Source organism: Chamaea fasciata, unplaced genomic scaffold (assembly GCF_029207755.1).
Source record: "Chamaea fasciata isolate MVZ Bird 193981 ecotype frontalis unplaced genomic scaffold, bChaFas1.0.hap1 SCAF_1, whole genome shotgun sequence".
NCBI lineage: Eukaryota > Metazoa > Chordata > Aves > Passeriformes > Sylviidae > Chamaea > Chamaea fasciata.
In genome coordinates, this window is record NW_027094086.1 from 56842173 (window position 1) to 56861731 (window position 19559).

Consider the following 19559-nt stretch of genomic DNA (forward strand, 5'->3'; position numbering starts at 1 on the left):
GAGGAAAAGGAAGCAGAGGTATCAATCATAAAAACAATTCAGAAGAGGAAAGGTTAAGTTTCCAGGTAGAATTTGAAACAGACAAACAGATAGATTGAAGAGTCTCAAGATTAAAGAAGAAGGAAAAGAAGAGTTACATATAGAATAGCAATAAACAAATTTACATTACAATTATGCAGAAAAAGACAAGATTCACTAAAAGCAGCTCTTCCTTAACAAAATCAAAAATGCTAGAGCAACACTACTGTCATTACCCTCTATCATATCTTCTATTCATCATCATGTTGTTCTTTATGCTATCTCTGGGCTAAATTATATTTTTGTAAGAAATGAGATTTGTGGGCAGTAACCAGGTCTACCGCAGCACACAGGATGCAAGAAGATAAAGGTGTGCAGTCATGAACAGCTGATAAAACGACCCTATTGGCACTCCCTGGCTTCTAGAAGTCTCATCACTGCCTGAACTGGTACTTACTCTTATGCAGCTTTCATTTCTAGAGTGACAGCCCGGCCATCACTCTCTCACCAGCTGCCATTAAGTTGTTAACTGTTCAGGTTCAGAAAATGGCCAGGGCCTAGAAGGCATAAAGCCTGGAATTCATTGACAGTGCTATATTAGTTCCATAATAAAAATTAATGTATTAGACTTAAATAAAATTAACTTCTTAATATGACTATCAAGATGTATTTACAATTGAGTTGTTCTCATCAGACTCTATTTAAACATACCTAGGAGGTACTCAATCACTAAGCCCGTACATCACAGAGACTCAAAAGAATTACCAACAAGCACACAATAGAGATTTACAAGGACTTTTAAATTCCCATATACTAGAAGACACTGGTACTTGAACAGCAGCTTTAAGTCTTTAAGTTGTGTCAAGACCAGCAACAATACCACACACAAAAACTACACTTTGAAGTTATACAGACAGTTTATATTTTCATATAAGAGTCAAGTATTTACATGTCATAGAACTCAAATTTGTTGCCACATTTAACAACAAATTTTAAAGACTTCAATAGAAATCTTTATGCAGCATAGCATTTTTGACAATACTGTATACTGTTACCTATGGGATGGCCATTCCACTTAAAAGAACTTATGAGGTCATCTGCTGAAAAAAAGAAAAATCCCTGACTTTCCAGCAACAGACTGAATAAATGCTTTTCTGTGTCTTACAAACACATGCACAAGCAATAACAATTGATAGGAAGAGACTTTGTTTAAAATGGTGGTTGGGTACAAAACATGACAATGATTTTATGTATTCTGAACACCACTTTAAGAATGGTTTAATTCATAAACAAGATTTGAATCCTCACAAGTTACCAAAACGGTTGTATCAATGCACACACTGACAAGGAGATGATAATCTAATCCTACATTAAAATGTTTTTAACTGAAGTGTGAGTTATTTCCTGTTTCATTCACCTAGAAGACACTGCATCCCAATCTTGACCATCTCCTCTAGGACGCTGAACTGTTCGTCCAATCACAGAGGGCCGAGGACTGCTACTGTCAGGTGACGGATTATGGGAACGAGGAGCACCTCTTGCTTCTTGACAGTAAGACATAGATGAATTCTGGGAAGCTGTGCCTTTATGTAACACAAAGAGTATATTTTCCCTTAGAAGTATCCATTATTTTGAAAGATACTGCATAGTAAACAGTAAAAGTAATTAAGGTAGGATATGGAAAAAAACACCATGTAAATGCCGATGACCTAGAACAACAGAGCACTGACAAGTAGCAGAGTCTGGAAACCAAATTCCAAGGCAAAAACCACTGAAAATTCCAGCTGCATCATAAATCTTGAGTTTTAAAAATAGAAACATAGTGTCTGGGTAAGGCTATTGGACTTGTTGACGTTATAACTGAATTAGCAGTCAGTACCATATTAAGACACCAAATATAGTGGCAACCTTATGAAGAGAACCAGACTACCAATTTGCAGAAACAAAGTTTTGATTCAATTCAGACGACAAAATGGAAACAAAAAGTCCATTATAAGTAATCTACACTATTAAAGCTACAACATTTGAGTATTAAGAACATTGTGAAGCAGCCCTCATGACTGCAAAATTCAAAACAATGATTAAACTATTTTTAGCCATCAGCATTAAAAAAAAGTTCACATAGCTCATGAAATTAGTAACTACATTGTTAAGTACTAATAGCTTGAAAGCTTTTCTGAAACTTTGCCCACTTTTATTTTACAGATTTAATTTAGTTTTAGTTAAAAATCCCTCCCCTGCTGACATACAAACAATTGGATTCTGGGAGACTAGAAGTTGATAAATGGGGAAACACAGGAAAGTAAAACCGAATAAGTACTTTAAAACAATGCAAGTACTCTAAGTTTTTTAATTAACATTAATGGTACTGAACACCATTCCTTTAGCAAAAAAATTTCGCAAGATTACACATGCCATAAGGTTCTGATTTTGGTTTTTTTCTGTCATTTTAGACAACCTTATCTGTAGCAAAAACAGTATCTCAAATTCTTAAAAATACCTACCTTGCTCTGAAGAAGAAAAACTTGGATCTCTATGGAAGTTAAGCCGCCTTCTCAAGAAGATGCAGAGCTGTTGCAAGCATGACACAGCCTGCAAAGCCAATTGGTGTCTTCCATCTCCTCCAAAAGCCAGGTTTAGAAGAGACAAAAGGCTCTGCAAAGACAAAACCATCAACATTGAAACCTGAACATTAATCACCTTCATGAACAACCATGCCAGCAAGTCTTACACTAAATATAGTACAAAAATGTTTCCAAGTGTTTTTCAAAATCACAACAAAGAATAAATAGGCTCAACTACTGGTTTATGACTGAATGCAAGACTATCAAGCCTAAAAAAGCAGCTAAATTTCACATTATATTTCCAATCAAGTCACTACTTTCAATTTAGGAGCCCATTAGAGGGTGTGCAGACAACACCCACACAAATTTATCTTATCCAGAAGAAACAAAGTATTACTTCATTACTGATTAGCAATACACATTGTTACAAGCAAAAACAGCTTTAAAACCACAATATATGTGTTAATGTCCCCTTTCCTATGCACCTGGAGTTATCATAAAGGTACTTCTGTTTAACTATTTTGTGTAAAAACAAATTTAATCATTTGCATCAATTCACCCTTGGCAAAACTTATACCAATAAAAACTTTAAACTTTATGTGAATTCTTGCCTGTACAATCTTTGGCCTTTGAAGGAAGATCTCTGCAGGAAAATCTTGCATAATCACATCCTGAAGAAGCTCACATGTACTCCAAATTAAACTTTGGTTGTTACTTCTCAAAGAGCTACAAGTTCATATTTAAATATGCATTAAAATTAAAAGAAAACCAACCAGTAATTATTAGCCAGAACAAGTCTTTACAAAAAAGTTATAATCATAACACTAAAGAAATTAAAGGGAAAAAATCCCTGTAATTCTATTGTAATTTCATTTTTTCAGATGAATTATTCCTTAGCTGTATGAATCCTATATACAATAAAGAACAAACTCAATTCCCACAAGCAAAATTTGGTTGCAAAAAGAGAAACAACTTTATTGATTCTGAATTTGAAATTAAAATAAGAACTACTGGAAATTCCCTGTGAAGCTAGTGATTATCTCAGTGGTATATAGCAAGCAATATAACTCACACCAGTAAGAATGTTCCTTTCATTACTAAGGTTCATGTATAACTTAACTTTGCATAACATAAGTGGGAAATTCCATAAAGGGAGAAATTTATTAGCTATTCTCTAAGATGAATATTAGTAAATTATAAGAATCTTTAGGATAGTCCACTTTTTTCTATTGTTTCAGAAACCACTGTTTCTGAAGCCACAATAAAAAATCAAATACGTCCAGTGTTACAAATCTGTGTTCCTTTTCTATACTCCAGCATAAAGGAAATTAAATATTAAACCGGTTCTCCAGCTTCAGAGATCTTTCAAAAGGAAAAAACAAACACACACACAAAAAAAACCTATGCTAGAAAATCTATCAGAGCTCTTTGACAACTCATAAGGAATCCCAACCACAGAACTCTCCCTTGGGGAAGAGTTCAAACACTTTTTCTAAATTAAAGAAAAAAGAAGTCACTGCAGAAACAGTTGGAACAACTCAATGCCTGGAAAGGGCCTTGTACCTAAACTTATTGGCCTGAACTTAGTTAAGCTACTACTGAAAGTAGAGATTTCCTACCAACTGGGCACAGGGTTGTTCTATTATTAGATGAAAGAAATCTTTGATCCACTTAAGAAATTTAAAACACAGACTGAAGTGTCATGAACAAAAGACCCAAAGACACTCTGATTTAAACACAAAAAATGGAGAGTGACACTGCCCAGCTTCAGACCAGTTTTTATGATCCTTTATCAAAAATTAGCTCATTGGGTTATTTACAGGAACAAGCTCATGATGCAGAAGGATAGAAATTTACAGCCACTATTCCTAAAAAAGAAAAACTAAAAGGTAATTGTAATGTTTCTATTACTGCACCTTTCATTTGATGAAAGAACATGTCTATCTGTTGAAGTCAGAGTTAGCCAAGGAAATGTGGAAAATTTCAAGCATTTCACTGCAAAAAAAACCAGAGTGGATGTCTTGAAATATATTTTATAGAAATATTCTATTGTATACATCTAAGGCAAAGTAAAAAATTTATAAACAATATACTATTTTATACAGAAATATATTTTAGTAAATATAGGCTTGTACAAACTCAAGTGCTTTTAATGAGAGCTTTCAGCAATACCAAAACATCACTAAGGTCATACCAAACCCAAATGAAATATGTTTATTGAAGAAAGCTTTAGCAAAGAACGAACACAGCATTTATGGAAGAATACCCAATCTGCCACATCATGCTTTCAATCAAATAGTAATTGTTACCTGCTACAAAAGAATATTTTATCCATTAGCATGATCTCTAAAAATGGAAAATTCACCTCATGGTTTTACTCTTAATGAAAATAACTTTAAAGTCATTTTAATTTAAAAATTTGTAATAATTATTGTGCAATTCCTAAGATAGACGATATGCTACTAAAAAGTCAACTGGTGATTTACCTACAGTAACTGCAAAGTCTTATATTTTAAAATCTAGATCTCAGCACCATACTGTATTTTAAATAAGACACTCTCCTGTGAACTGCTACTAGTATACAGGTACAGGCAAAGACTTGCCAAAACATTACTGATCTGTGCTTGTCCATGAAACACTTTGTATCATTTGACAATCAAAGCATAACACTGGTTTTCATTTAAATATAAAGCAAAGATTCCCCTAGCATCTAAACCAGTTTTCTAAAAAGTAGAAAGGTACTTAAAGTACTTCAGACTAAGTCTTGTTGAAATAATAGGTATTTAATCCTTTAAGCAACTTCTGATTATGAAACACAGATCATCCTGAAAACACTGGCAATTTAAATAATTCTTTAAAATTGCAACACTTTCTAATGTACTTTAGATATTCCAAAGAGCTACACTATTTACTAGAAAAAGGAAATACCTATTAAGATTAATGTCATTTTTATAAGCATTATAATTGTAGCTTCCGCAGTGTTAGATTTCACAGAATAACAAAAGGAAAAAGAAGAGCCAATTTTGCCATCCACATTTGTAATGGAATTCCATCTAAATTACAACTTGAAGTTCTTGCTGTAATTAACATACTCTTCTATAACTACACATACCAACTGTTCTTTTGGGAGATATTTCTAACTGCGGCAGATGACTTCTACTTTGACAAAAATATCCAGTGAATAATTCCTCTTGAGGCAGAACTAAAATAATAAAAAAGGGGGTAAGTTTAAAGAATGCACATGTACAAAAGAGAAAAACTCAATTTATTTTCATGCTTTTCCTTAACTACCTCCTTCTTGCCCATGAGTTTTAAATCAGTTTCCTTAATAGGTTAAAATAGTCTCATATGATCAGAAAAATGGAGTAAAAAGAGTGCGTCAATGTTTATTTTTTTATAATCAGATTCTGCAACTGTAAAGGATGCATTTTCTCCATTTTTTTACAGTAGCTTGCATACCATATAAACAATAGTAAAAACAATTACACAAAATGTATTGTCTGATGGAGGACTGGCAGCCAAATAAATGGTGTTTCTTTAATCTACCCCTGTAGTAATAAAATTAACTTTTTAAAATAATTACTTAAAACCTTTTTCTACCAAACTTCTGTCTTCTTAGGTCACCTGAGAAGTTGCCCTCTTGGATCTATGTATACTGCTACATGTCGTTCATATGCAAATTGCATAAAAATATACACAAGAAATGTAAACACTGAAAGCAATCTCTCCAGACCATAATATTTGGTTCAAAGGATCAAACTAGATAATGCCAAGTTATCAGTATACAATTTTTTCAGTAACAGAAGTTGAAACAGAAAAAAAATACAACACCCCTGTTATGAAGTATTAGGATTATTCCATCCACACATGAATACAATTTACAGTACAAATAACTTCAACTCAGTAGTTTCAGAAAGATATAACGCAAGAATGCACATGGAGAAAACTATTCTCCACACAGTAGAAACATTAGGTAAAAATCTGCCCCTACATAGGCATAGGAAGGAAAAAAAATTGAAAATTAATCACCTGGTACATAGTTCTAGTGAACTAAATCTCCAAGCATTAGAGAGGTTGCAGAAACCACCAAAAATTACTTTTATCTCTGTGAATGGATAGTATGAGTGACAGAGGTGTGGTCATTACTGCTATATGCACTGTGTAACAGCAGTGCCTTTCCCACAATAAGCAGGAGGTAGTGCATTATGATATGTAATTTTCTCCTCCAAACTCCATTCTAAAATTTTTAAGGCAGAAGAGAACCAAATGGGTTAGACTATATTAGGAGGAAATATAAATCATAGTAAGAGACAACGAGCTAGGTAACAGATGCAAGCAATAGCACTTCACACATAATGTGACATTTTAAAAAAAGTTTATGTATTTTTCCAAGACAAATGCTTATCCAATACTAAGTAGATAATGCATACAATCCCTGTAGTTTCAAAAATCATTCTATTAGGATCAACTACTGCCTTTTTCTTTTCCTTTTTCTTTTCCTTTTTTTTTTCTTGTAGGATTTTAATTTCTTCCCAAGCTAAAGCCTACTACATAAAGAACAGCAAGAAGCAAAGCATACTGGCTAAATTACAGATTTATTCAAAGTTGGTACACACTTGCTGCCATAAAGCTGTCCTTGGAAGTTGTGTCATGCTCTTTGTACATTACAGAAAACTGATATTACACAGTGAGGAACTGGACAGGGAATTCCATTACAGGAATGACACCAGGTGATTTAAATAAGGTCATACTGTCCCTGGTAGAATCTGATTAGCACACACTTCACTGATCTCTCAGGAATAATTTGCCTGAAAACATCAGCTTCTCATAGCCTTTTCATTTGCTTTATTTTAATACAAAATAAATTACAGTTCAAAAAAGGTAATTTACCTGGTTGATCTACTGAAGGCTGAGACTGAGCTTGATAACACACTGAAGAACTAGAAGGGAGTTCAGAAGGAAGAAAGAATAGTCCATCCACAATCCCATCAATTATGGCCTGCAAGTTTGGATCCACATCGGAGCGAAGTTGAGAGAAGAATTCCACCGCACCAATTCCAATCATTTTCTGGGCAGCAAGTGGATGCTACATTAAGACAAATAACTGACAACGTTAGTTTGAAGAGTCTTAAGAGTCGCTGGATGGGGGCAGGGAACAGAGAGCAGCAGGGGGGAGATGGAAAAGAATTTAAATTCATAAGTTATATTTTGCTTTTATTGGTTTAGACCATTGTGCTGAAGTAGAGTTCATTTTCTTCCCAGTGGCTGGCACAGGGATGTGTTTTGGATTTGTGCTGAACATAGGGTTGATAATAAAGAGATATTTTTGTTACTATTAAGCAGGAATTACACAGAACCAAAGGCTTTTCTGCTTTCCTGGCAAGGGATCTGGGAGTACATGGGAGGTTGGCAGGAGACACAGCCAGGACAGGTGACCTCAACCGACCAGAGGGTTATTCCCTATCACAGAAGCACAAAAAGGCCTGGGTTGGAAGTAACCTTAAAGATCATCTAGTTCCAACATCATGCTCAGTCTATAAAGGGGGTGAAATGAAAAGGATTTCATTTGGAGAGATGGCATTTGTCTTCTCAAGTCACCATCACGTGTAAGGGCGCTGTGCTCTCCTGGAGATGGCTGAACACCTGCCTGCCCTTGGGAAGTGGTGAATTAATCCCTCACTTGGCTTTGCTCGTGCATGCAGCTTTTGCTTTTCCTATGAAACTGCCTTTGTCTCAACCCATGAGTCTTCTCCCTTTTACCAATCTACTTCTCCCCTCAGTCCCAGTCGTGGGGTGTGAAGGAGCGGCCATGTGGGGCTTGGCTGCTGGTCGGGGTTAAACCAGGCCATCCAGCCATCAGTATTAAGGATGGGTTGCTTTTTAACTCTGCATAGTTGCAGTTTAGTGATTTAACCATAAGAATGTAAAAATCTGAGCTATCTAGAGTTTCTGTAATATTTTCTCAAATTAGTTGCACCAGTGTTCAAATCTTTAGTTTCTAGGAACAATGCAAATGCTAAGCTGCAAATCATGGTCCAAGTTAAAAATGAAGCACTAAATGAGAAATAAAAGAAGCAGAGAAACTAAAGCAAAAATCCAGAAGCTATTTTTCTCTGACCCATTTGAAGTTACTGAAATTGTTTTAATTTCTGTCTACACACAAAGGCTTTATTATTCCTGTCTCTGTAAAACACTCTAAAAATCTCACTACATGAAGCTACAAAGTCAAGTAACAACCAGGTCTTTTTAGCTTCCACATTCTAAAAACATATAGTTTTAAAAAAAATGAATGTTACTATGTCATACCTTGATCAAACTGTTCACAAAATTTAATACTTCCTCTTTTATTGGTACGACTGGGAAATTGAACCACTCCAAAAGGTTACGAAAAAGCGCTTTTTCGTGGACCAGATCAGCATAGGAAATCAAGTTGTGGTCTAGTTTAAACAGAATAGTCTTCAAAGATCGCTCTCTTATCTCTGTCAGTTCATGACCTGCCCAAAAAAAAGAGAGAATTAAGAAACCCATAAATCAATTGACACAACTTTTTTCTTATTTGGAGAAACAAAATACTGCCAGACACGCAGCAAAAAAAAGCCAGCTTATAAGATGCCAGTATTATGCCTGCCAGGAAGACAAATATGATTACACTCACCAGCAACAACCTAATCAAGTGTGTTTGCATGATTATAAAGCGGTGAGCCATTGTAAGATACACTGATACAATACAGTGCCAAATGCGCCTCTACTGATATAACCTGGTGCCGGAACCTCTACCAGAGTATGTTGTGGTTACGGAAAGCTGCCTCGGACTCACTAACCGGACAAAAAGCTACCCAAGCCCACTGAATCGAACGGCACCGTGTCTGAAGGGGAAGCCGCTGGCGTTTCCTTATGGAAGCTCCCCTAGGGGAGCGCCGCCGCCCCCTCCACGCCTACCGCGGGGAGCGGAGTGGAAGGGCAGCAGGCAGAAGAGCGACGAGGGGTGGCAGGGCCGGGCAGAGGCGGCCGGGCTCCCGCAGAGCACCGCCGGGCGGCACGCAGCCCCTGCCCGCAGCCGAGGGAAAGGAGCCATTACCCAGTTTCCTGACGAGCGCCGACAGCTCCATCGCGCCGCTCCGCCCGCATTCAACCGTCGCGCGGACCCGCCGTCCGCCCGGCCGGAGGCGCCTGCGGAGCACCTCGGGAAATGTAGTCCGCCCGCTTCCGCCCCGGTCTCGCCGCTCCGCTCTGCGTGCACAGCACGCCGGGAACTCTCAACGTCCCGCGGCGCACCGGCGGGAGCACAAAGAACTACAGTTCCCATGAGACCCCGCGACGGGCGTCCCCCCCTCCGCCGCGGGAGCCGGGCCCGCGGGCCGGGGTGGCGGCAGGGGAACCTAAAGCTCCGAGTGTCTGCACCTACCGGCGGGGAGGGTGCGGCCAGGAGGGGACCGCCTCCCCTCTCATCAGCGAACAGGATGAGAGGACAGAGCCTTAAACTACACCAGAGACTGATTTGTTTATCCCAGTACGGATGGGAGACTGCTAGAGAGATGGCGAGGGACTTTTTGCATGCGCGTGTAGTGACCGGACAAGGGAGAATGACTTCAAACTGAAAGATGGTGGATTTAGATTAAGTGCTAGGAAGAAATTCTTTACTGTGAAGATGGTGAGACCCTCGAACCCTCGAACGAGTTGCCCAGAGATGTTGTCGATGTCCCATCCCTGGAAGTGTTCAAGGACAGGTTGGATTTGAGGAACCTGTTCTAGTAGAAGGTGCCCTGCCCATAGCAGTGGAGTTGGAAATAGATGATATTTAAGGTCCCTTCCAATGCAAACCATTGTACAATTTTACGATTTACATTTATAGTAATAACGGAATGTTTGGTAATGTCACTTTGATGTGTCTGACAGCACTCTGGAAATAGCTCTTGCTGACTCGTGTAAAGCAAAGCGATGAAGGGTTGAAGTAGGAGGTGAATCATTAGAGGGTTTGAGTTTTGTTTTTTATGTAACCTAGACTCTAGGACTACATTGCTTTGTCTATAATGCAAGGCAACTTCACAAAGGAGTTTCTTAAGCACATACTAAGGACACATGGTACATTGTTGGTCATCTGATCTGAGGGCTAATATTATTTTTGAAAATTTGTGCTTGCCATCATAATTGGAAAAAATAAATTGATGATAGGTGGACAAATGATAGACGTTGTATGGATGTGCTTATGAATTTTTTTGCACATAACTGCAGGTGCAAAAAGAAGATGGCCTTATAATAGTCGGGGCAGGGGGTGAGTTATACCATGTATTGCATTATTATCAGCACCCAACAAAAATGTAAAGGTCGGTGCAGCACATGCAAATTGTTTCCAAAGGATATATGTCACTGCCCTCTCAGTTTATGGCTAATTGTTTCTCCACGTGGTCGCCATCACTGTGCTACTCTTTCATGGTAAACTCACATTAATGTCCTCCATCTGCTCTATCAAAATTTTACTAAATTCTTAATTGCAACTCAAAACCGTCTGTCATTTTGCAGGACAGTATTTCTATCTGTAGAACAATATAACAAAGGGACTTTATTAAACTAATTATAAATGCACTGTGATTGCTGCAGCAAGGGTTTGTTTAGCACAGGAGGCTGAATTCACATGGATCTATCAGTGCTTTTTCAAGAGCAATTACAAGAGAAGCATCACTTACTGAGTAAAAATTCCTTTTAGCTGTGCACTTTATGCTCGTTCAATGAAATATGAAGAGCTCTAACCAGATGCACATTGGGCTACTCACATTTCCCCAAATAGGACTGGTGGGAACTTTATGTGACCCCATGTGATACTTGTGATAATAATAAAGTGGATTTGTATCTCATTTCTGCAGCAAGTAGAAAGAATTAAGGAAGCAGGCATTTCCCAAAAGAAAAACATTTCTTCAGGGGGAAGAGCTACATCATTTACCTCTATAGGAGTGTTCAGTCTGGATCCTTCTCACCTCTTTTAATATGGTCAATCTACACTGAACAAAAGTTTTCTTACACCATCTTCAGTGTTGCTGTTAGTGGCTACAAAAGCGTTTCATAGAGGAGACACGTGCACTCTCCATTGCTAATATACTCCTGCACTGTAATTGTGGCCATTTTGGTCAGATTTTTTTAAATGAATGCCTAATTAGGTTAAACTTTAAAAAATATTCCTAACCTTGAAAAGCAGCTGCTGTTTTGCTGCTCTTGTTTTAGACCAGAAAAGAGATGATTGTTTACCCAAAAATGATCCAGAGGCATGCTATATCAGCTGGTGCAATTCATTTTATGCTATCATGGATCAAGACTGGTATTCAATTTAAATATTTTTATTGCTACAAATAGAAGAGTGATATATTAAGGGAAAAGTGTGTATTTCCATAAAATAGTAACTAAAAACACACACACAGAAAAACGTTCACCGGATATTAAAAATGAAAAGAAGTGGTGGATGAGCTCAATAATTATTGCTGGCATTATAAGGCAACCTAAATAGGGGAAGATTAGTCTCTCGTTACTGGGAGCACTGAGTCCCTCTGCATCTCCTGTTTTGAACTCACACTGGCATCTTTGCCTTCCTTCTTACCTGCTTGTTTTTTTAGCCTATATATTCCCATGATTGCTTCTGAAGCCAGTTTGACTTCTTCCTCTCCACTGGCAATATTTAACATGGGTATCTCTTCTTCCAAGTATATTCTTACTGATCTGCAGTTAAAATGTGTAGGAGTTCCACCACTGGGAAAATTAGTCACTGATCTCATTTACATTGTCCCTTGTTCATTCCTTACTGCACTGTGCATAAGATGAACTTTAAAGAGCTGCCTACTCCTGACTCCTCACAAGTTTGATTTCTCTAATTCAAATAACCTTTTTTTTAATATCTTCTGTGTCAGATGGTTTCTATCCAAGTAAACTGATGAAAGGTGGACGAGCAGTGAATATTGCTGTGCATCTATGTGCATGATATTTTAGCTCATAACTGCAAGTGCACAAATGAGGATGGCTTAGTAATTCTCACAGTTTTGTAGAGGTTCTTTACAAAAGCCATCTTTTAGCACTTTCAATATGGGATGCACTGTAATTTTAAATTTCCCTTCCTTCAAATATCATACAGAGAGAGGAGCTTGAAAAAACTTTTTCTGAGTGTTTTTTTTAAGAGGTTTTCAATCTTCTTTTTATTTATTATTTCTGTGACTCATTCATTACAGGATGAAGTCTTATTATCTCTGCATCCTTTCTTCAAAGCTGTCTATTCATAACATTTTTTTCCTTTTTTACTGCTCTGACTTCTGTCCTTTTACATTCCAAAGGTTCTCAGAAGATCAACATATCAAAGACTCTATCTGACAGGGACTTGATACCGTTAGCGATAATATCTTTATTGTACTTCTGAGCTTAACTGTTGCAACTTCCAATTTTCTGGGAATTCCCTGCTGTCTGGCTTTTCACCTATCTCAAGGAGAGCAACCAAAGAAAGAAACATCAGGGCATGTCAGATGCAAAAAAACCCCATAAATTCCCAGTACCTCTCTGGTAGGAACACCAAATAGGGACCGCAATGCCCAAATTTCACTGATTGCTATAGTTAAAAATGAACCTTGTCACGTGCCAACTGAAAGAAGATTGCCAAAAGGAAGGAGGGAAAGACAAGATATTGGAGTATTGGGAATGGAAGGAGAAATGAACAAGAGAGTTGAGATGAGATATTCCCCACATAAGAAAATTATCCTTGTATGTTAATCTGTTTCTCAATCTGCCTTCAAGTTGTTTGAGAGTCCATTTAAAAGTATTGTTTCTGGCCCTGAAGGCCTTCCTTGCTTGCTCTCACCCCAAGCATTCTCATCCTTTTCTGCTCACTAGCTACTATTGGTAAAAAAATACATCAGTATTGGAAATTAAAACAGCAACATCAACAAACAAACAAACCCCAACTATTGGTTACCTATATAAGCAGTCTGTAGTGGACCTAGTGCACATACACAGTAAAGGCAATGTGAACATTTACAAAAGCTGTGTGTTTGTTGCTTTAACTGACTAGCAAGTTCCTGAAATTAGTACCCTAAATCAGTAGGATGATAGCAGTTTTATAAAGGTTTTCTTTTAATGCCAGTGAAGCCACGTATATAAACTCTCTTTTGGTTGGTTGGTTTGTTTTGGTTTGGGGTTTTTTTGTGCTTTCTGCAGCCAGGAATAGCATGTAATTACTGCATTATCTTAAAGTTTGGGACGTGATCTCAACAAGTACTTTAATGTAAATTCCTGAATTTTACTGCTTTTAAATCAGGTACAAAATACCGAACCAAAATGTGTGGTATAAATGTTTGTAATTGCAGCAGAGCAAATTTGGAAGCTCATTTATTAAATTATTAATTTATTTTTTATATTTTCTTCCCTAGTGAGACATTCTAATTTCTCTGTTTTCCTATTTAATATTCCATTTAACTGGATCTATCTTCTGTGCTGAATTGCATATGTAGATATGCAATTGACTTATAGAGTGGTGCAGAAAAAAATAGTTGCATTTAAATAATAGCTGGACAATTTAATTTCATACAGATTATTGTATTTGGTGAGTCAGTCAATATCAGTATAAATATCTACCATGAACTGCAAAACAGAAGACCTTCAAGAAACCTTAGTGAGAAAAATCTTTCTTCCATGTTTGTTTAAAACCTATAAAAACACAGGTGATGAACTTGCAGAATTTGTTGGCAGAGGAGGTTTTCAATGCAGACAATACCAGTAAAGCCAAAAAGAAAAGGTTAGGCAAATTAATGGGGAACAGGTCCTTAGACACTGGAAGCACAGGCAGGGATGTGCCCACTGCCCTACCAAGGCAGTGGTTGGGGTCTCTGTGCAGGACAGGGCACTCGGACAGGGGAAAGCAGCTCTCCCCCAGCAGTGCCTGTGGTCATCACTTGGGGTCAACAAGATCAGTGCCCCCTGGAAAGGCAATTCTTACTCTCATATGATTTTTTAAGTACCTTTTTGTAGGTGTCACAAGCATCTTCTTCCCTCAGAAATATAAAGCCAAATCAAACCAGACATTGGCATGTTTCTGGTTTGGTTGTTTTGGTTTTTTTTTTTTTTCCCCAAAATGAAAAGGCTGGATTAAATGGCCATGAATTGAATCTGCATCCACTTCACAGAAAGAGCTGGTAATGCAATGCCTAATGTACATAACTGCTTTGCTTCACTTGAGGGCACAGTGCATTGCACAGGAGTTTTGGCTAAGGGCACATTATTGCCACATATATTTTCCTTTTTATGAACAAGTTTATGGTTATGTAATTTAAAATTAATAAACCACTGATAAAATCTTTGATTTTGTTAAAACATCTCGCATTTTAGTTTGTATCAGGGCACTTCTCTACTACTTTTATATAATTTACCACATGGTTTACCGCACTTGCTTCATAACAACAGTTTATTCTAAACGAACCTTCTTCTGTAGTTTATTGCGTAGATAATATGAAACATCTGAAGACACTTTACAGTTCTGGGAAACAGTATATTCTTGAGAATTGTAAAATTGTCATGGAGGTTACTCTTTTCTACTAATACTAATGCTGTACATCATTGCAAAGGATAAAAAACATTTAAGTAATAAGTTTTTGGATTTGGAAGATACTCACATTTTAGCCCACATTATGACATTTTGTTTTTATTCTGATGTAACTGTATTAAATTACCAAGACTAAATCAAAACAGGAAATAATTTCTTAAAATCCTGATGGAGTACTTATTTCGTGTCATTAATTTATGGACTTGTAAAAACTTCGGGTGACATTAATAAAGCTCAGTATCATTTTGAACATTATCACTGGTAGTTAGTAATAATAGTATCCACAAGCTATGTAATACTCTTTATTTACTTCAGAAAGCGAGTTTTGCATACTTGTGTCATCACCTTGCACATCACAGCCACCTAGTCACTTTCACAAGCTTGGCCGACTTCAGAAGAAAAAATAAAGCCAGTGTTTAGTGCCTCATGTTTATTGCTTTTCTCCAATGTTATTCTTCTTTCAGAATTAAGAAATAACCAAAAAATGGTGCCAGAGAAAGAGGAGATTCTGTTTCCAACCAAGATTGTCTTCTCAAGAATCTGCTGCATTTCTCAAAATTGTTGTTCTCATCACACAAAAGAGAGGTGGCCTGCTCTTCATGCATAGTGGCTTGCACGCTTCGAACACTGTAGATTCCCATCAGGCAGAAATGACAAGAGGGAGAAAATTACCGAAGTAACTCTTGTAGTGTAAATTGTGTCCTGGCTTGAGTAGGGCACAATTTCCCGAAAGAAATACTTGAACAGCTGTGATTTGACTGGAGATGCAGTTGGAATTACATACTTTATGTTCTCAAGTTTTCTAGCTTTTGTATAAATGTTGAAAACACAATAGCCATATGTTGAAATATTTGACAATGGAGTTGGATATTCTCTATTTTATGTTCAATTGAAAGGAAATATACTGGAAAAATTTTCTGTAATAAAGATCATAAAAATTATAAAAATATTTGTATTTCTAACTTAAACACATTTTTGAAGTGGTGTATGCATGGATTGCAGATTTACACTTATTTTTAATAACTCTTTATAGACCTAAAAATACTGCCCCTAACACAGATTTTATTTCTAGATTTCTCATGTGACCTTCCTAGGCTTTGAAACTGGATCTTGGATTCCAGGTATGTTGCAATACCATTCTTTGACCTTTAAGTATTGCTGTTGCTGTTTCATTTGTTACTGCATGCTTTTATATAGGCACAGTAACTTTTGGAGATTAATACTGCACATTGATCAGTTGGTGTTTGTGAAGGCAGCAGAAAATCACATGGCTTGTCATTGCCCACAAATCTGACATCATGACATCTGCAAGAGCTGTGATTGCCTGAATGTTCTTGGACAGTAACATGAACAATGTGAGACTTCTCAATTTTTTGGCAAGCTTTCAGAGCCTATTAAGACAATTAAACAGTCTTGGAAAAATATGTACATTTTTTAATGACTACAGACAGATCTTTAAGATATTTGTTGCTGATAATTTCATCTGTAAATTGATCTAACTTGTTTTATATAATTGTCATTCAGTTTTATTCTCTACACGTTTTCCTACTCAGCCTCATATTTCCCATTGAATTGCTAAAAATTGAAGACTGTCTGCTGGCGTGTTTTGAATGGCAACTCTTACATTCTTTTTTTGATCCTGTAAGCACTTTTTCAAAAGAATTATACTCAACTTCACCTGTAGCACTTGTATGGTGTATGCAGAAAACCTGTTTTCTGTACTAAACTTTAGTTCTGTCTTTAAAATAGGCATTTTTCCAAATATCCTGAGAACATTTTTCAGAAGTCAATTTGAAAATGTAACCATATGTATGCCTTCACCTAGTGATATTTTGTTAGTGAACTGACTAAAATAAGTTTCAGCTAATGTCACACTGCTAAGTCAGAATAGCTGCCAACCAGTGAGCTGGTTGGACTGTATTCTGCCTCCAGAATTAACCACAGGGCTCATTATTAGCAAGATCAAGTCTCTGCGGTCTTCAGTGGCAGTAGGCAATGAATGACAGAGAGCAGAGGGGAAATGGGCTTGTTTGCAGGTAGCTGAATGCACTCTGTTAATGTACTGGCATGTGTAGCCTGAGAGAATAAATGAGACATAGATAGAGAGACACCCAGCAGAGCTGTCGACCTGTCACTTTTACTACTTTTTTTTTTTTTTCTGATCATAATTTCACCAGGTTAACATCGTAAGTATAAACCACAGAAATTTCAGGTTGCACTCAGTGAAGAAGAGGTCATATGTTAGGACACTGAAGCTTTGTTATCAACACTACTTATGTTTCACCAGCACTATGGGTTTATATATCTTTTTTAATTTCACTGTTATCTGTGTATACATGTCTGTATAATAATACAAGGAAAAGATTTCCACTAAGCCTGTCTTCACCTGTCTCTGATTTCCACCTTCTTTTAACTCTAATTTTGCCAGCTCTGCCTAAAGGAGTCAATTGTCTGATGGCATGCATTATCCAAAGATTCGTTTTCAAATATGGGCACTTTTAAGGGATGTTAATAATCTGAAGTATTCATGAGCAGGAAAATATGGAAAGCTTTCTGCTATTATCAATGAATTGGTTTTCCAAGTGTAAATGACAAAAAAATATATTTTTTTCAGTCCTTGCCAATGCCTTTTTTTTTTGTTTCATATAGGAACACTTTATTAATAGCATCCTAAAGATACAAGATATATGACACATGCTGGGCTAAAAATATTTTTATTCAGTACGGAATTCTTTACCATCTTAGTTCACACATTCATCTATAACTAGTAGCAAATTTCATGTAAAATATGCATATTTGGATGAAACGGTGATAAAACTATATGATGTTTTAACTTTAATTTTTTTCATAGAAAAGTCACTCTGTTTACAGGGAGTATTTAAATGTTCCAACCCCCCATATTTAGTGAAGGAGAATACACTGACATTTTAATGAATAATGCAATGGTGGCTGCTAGGAGAGCTGGCATTGCTTTTGTTGGACAGTGTTTCTCTTCTTCACTTTGTAGAACAGAAATCTGCATTTCCTTACATGATGATATTTTTGAATTTTTTTTTGTCTCATTGTTTTTTAGCTTTGATTTGGTTTATTTTTTTTTCTCGGATGTGGCTTTTTAGTGATTTATTTCCTGTGTATTGAAGGTAGGATGTAGCAAAAGGGCCACCTAGCTTTATATACACCTTCCCATTGCTAATGTCAGAAGCAGAGGAAAGAGTATCCCAGTATCTGTCTATAGCTTTGTTCACTGCCTAAAGGAAGCAGATGTATACTTATCTCTAAGAGAGGCGTTTGTCATAAATACATGCCTTTAAATTACCTCATTTCTGCTAGGCAATTATTTTCCACAGATACTGGAAGACACCTGGATTAGACAGGTGTAGAGAGGTTCAGCCAGCCTAAAGTAGTTCAACATCTCTTTTCATAAGAAGGCTGTGTCTGATGAATGTGAATACTGTTTCCAGTGCCAACAGGTCTCTCTTTACAATTTAATTAGCTCTACAATTAGAAAATAGCTAATTTCACTCAGAATCCATTTGAGCTGTGTGACCCTTTCAGAAAGCAGCTTGTAGATTCTTAGGGACTAGTGCTAGATAATTGTTTGTCCAATATGAGCCAGAAATCACTTTCTTAGATATCAATCTTGTAATTCTCCCAAGTCATGGGTCTATTACTGGCTCTCATTTTAGTAAAAGGATGGCTGTGGGTTCACATCACCTCACTCTTTATGGATGAAACAGCATTTAGGTGGTGATGCTTCAAAGAGGTTTGGTCCCAGATTGTTCTTCCCATCTTTCTCTTTTAGCTGCAAGCCACCCATTTAACCATCTGAAAGCTGTATCACTGCATAGCTATGTCTCAATGAAATGACAAGCTGTTGGCTAGCATTTCTCCATAAATGTATGCAGAGGAATGAAGAAGAATAGCATATTCTTCTGCTTCCTTATTTTGCTCTCTTCAGAACTTCTTCTGTTTCATCAAGACCTGACAAAAATGATGACAGAAACTTGATTAATGGCAGGCAGCAGCCTTGACATGGTTCAAGCAATGATGCTGTTTGTACCCAGATGTCAGCGGAGACGGGCTGCTGTGGGAGAGGGTGTGCACAGCTCTGGTGAGAGCAGCAGCAGCTGTTCTGTGTGCACTCCCAGCACAACAGGGAGCAGCACTGGGAGCTGCTATTAGCAAACAGCTCATCTTCCTCACTGCTAGCATTAGCTCAAAACTGCAGTCTAGCCCCAAATTGCTGCTTGATAGGTTGTACACTCCAAAATGACATGATCCTGCTCTGCTTTAGTAGCAGCGTATTTCTGCCTGAAGCCCAGCTGCAGCCTCACTGCTATGTGTTTATAAACACCCACTGGCTGACACATGGTTCCCAGTGCATGCCAACTAATGAAAATGGGTTTTAGTTA

At 37.2% G+C, this 19559-nt stretch overlaps 1 protein-coding gene across 2 annotated transcripts in view; it reads right to left on the reverse strand.

The window, feature by feature from the left end:
- The window catches only part of RTTN (rotatin), an 81167-nt gene extending 71201 nt beyond the window's left edge, over positions 1-9966 (reverse strand). For both annotated transcript variants that reach the window (XM_066184329.1, XM_066184322.1), the window contains exons 1-8: positions 9661-9966; positions 8889-9076; positions 7473-7668; positions 5695-5784; positions 4499-4577; positions 3194-3308; positions 2523-2673; positions 1436-1601 (exon numbers count right to left, since the gene is read on the reverse strand). In XM_066184329.1, coding sequence (XP_066040426.1) covers positions 1436-1601; positions 2523-2673; positions 3194-3308; positions 4499-4577; positions 5695-5784; positions 7473-7668; positions 8889-9076; positions 9661-9691 — 1016 coding nt within the window. In that variant the 5' untranslated portion in view covers positions 9692-9966. The remainder of the gene's footprint in view (positions 1-1435; positions 1602-2522; positions 2674-3193; positions 3309-4498; positions 4578-5694; positions 5785-7472; positions 7669-8888; positions 9077-9660) is intronic.
- Positions 9967-19559: the final 9593 nt, after the last annotated feature.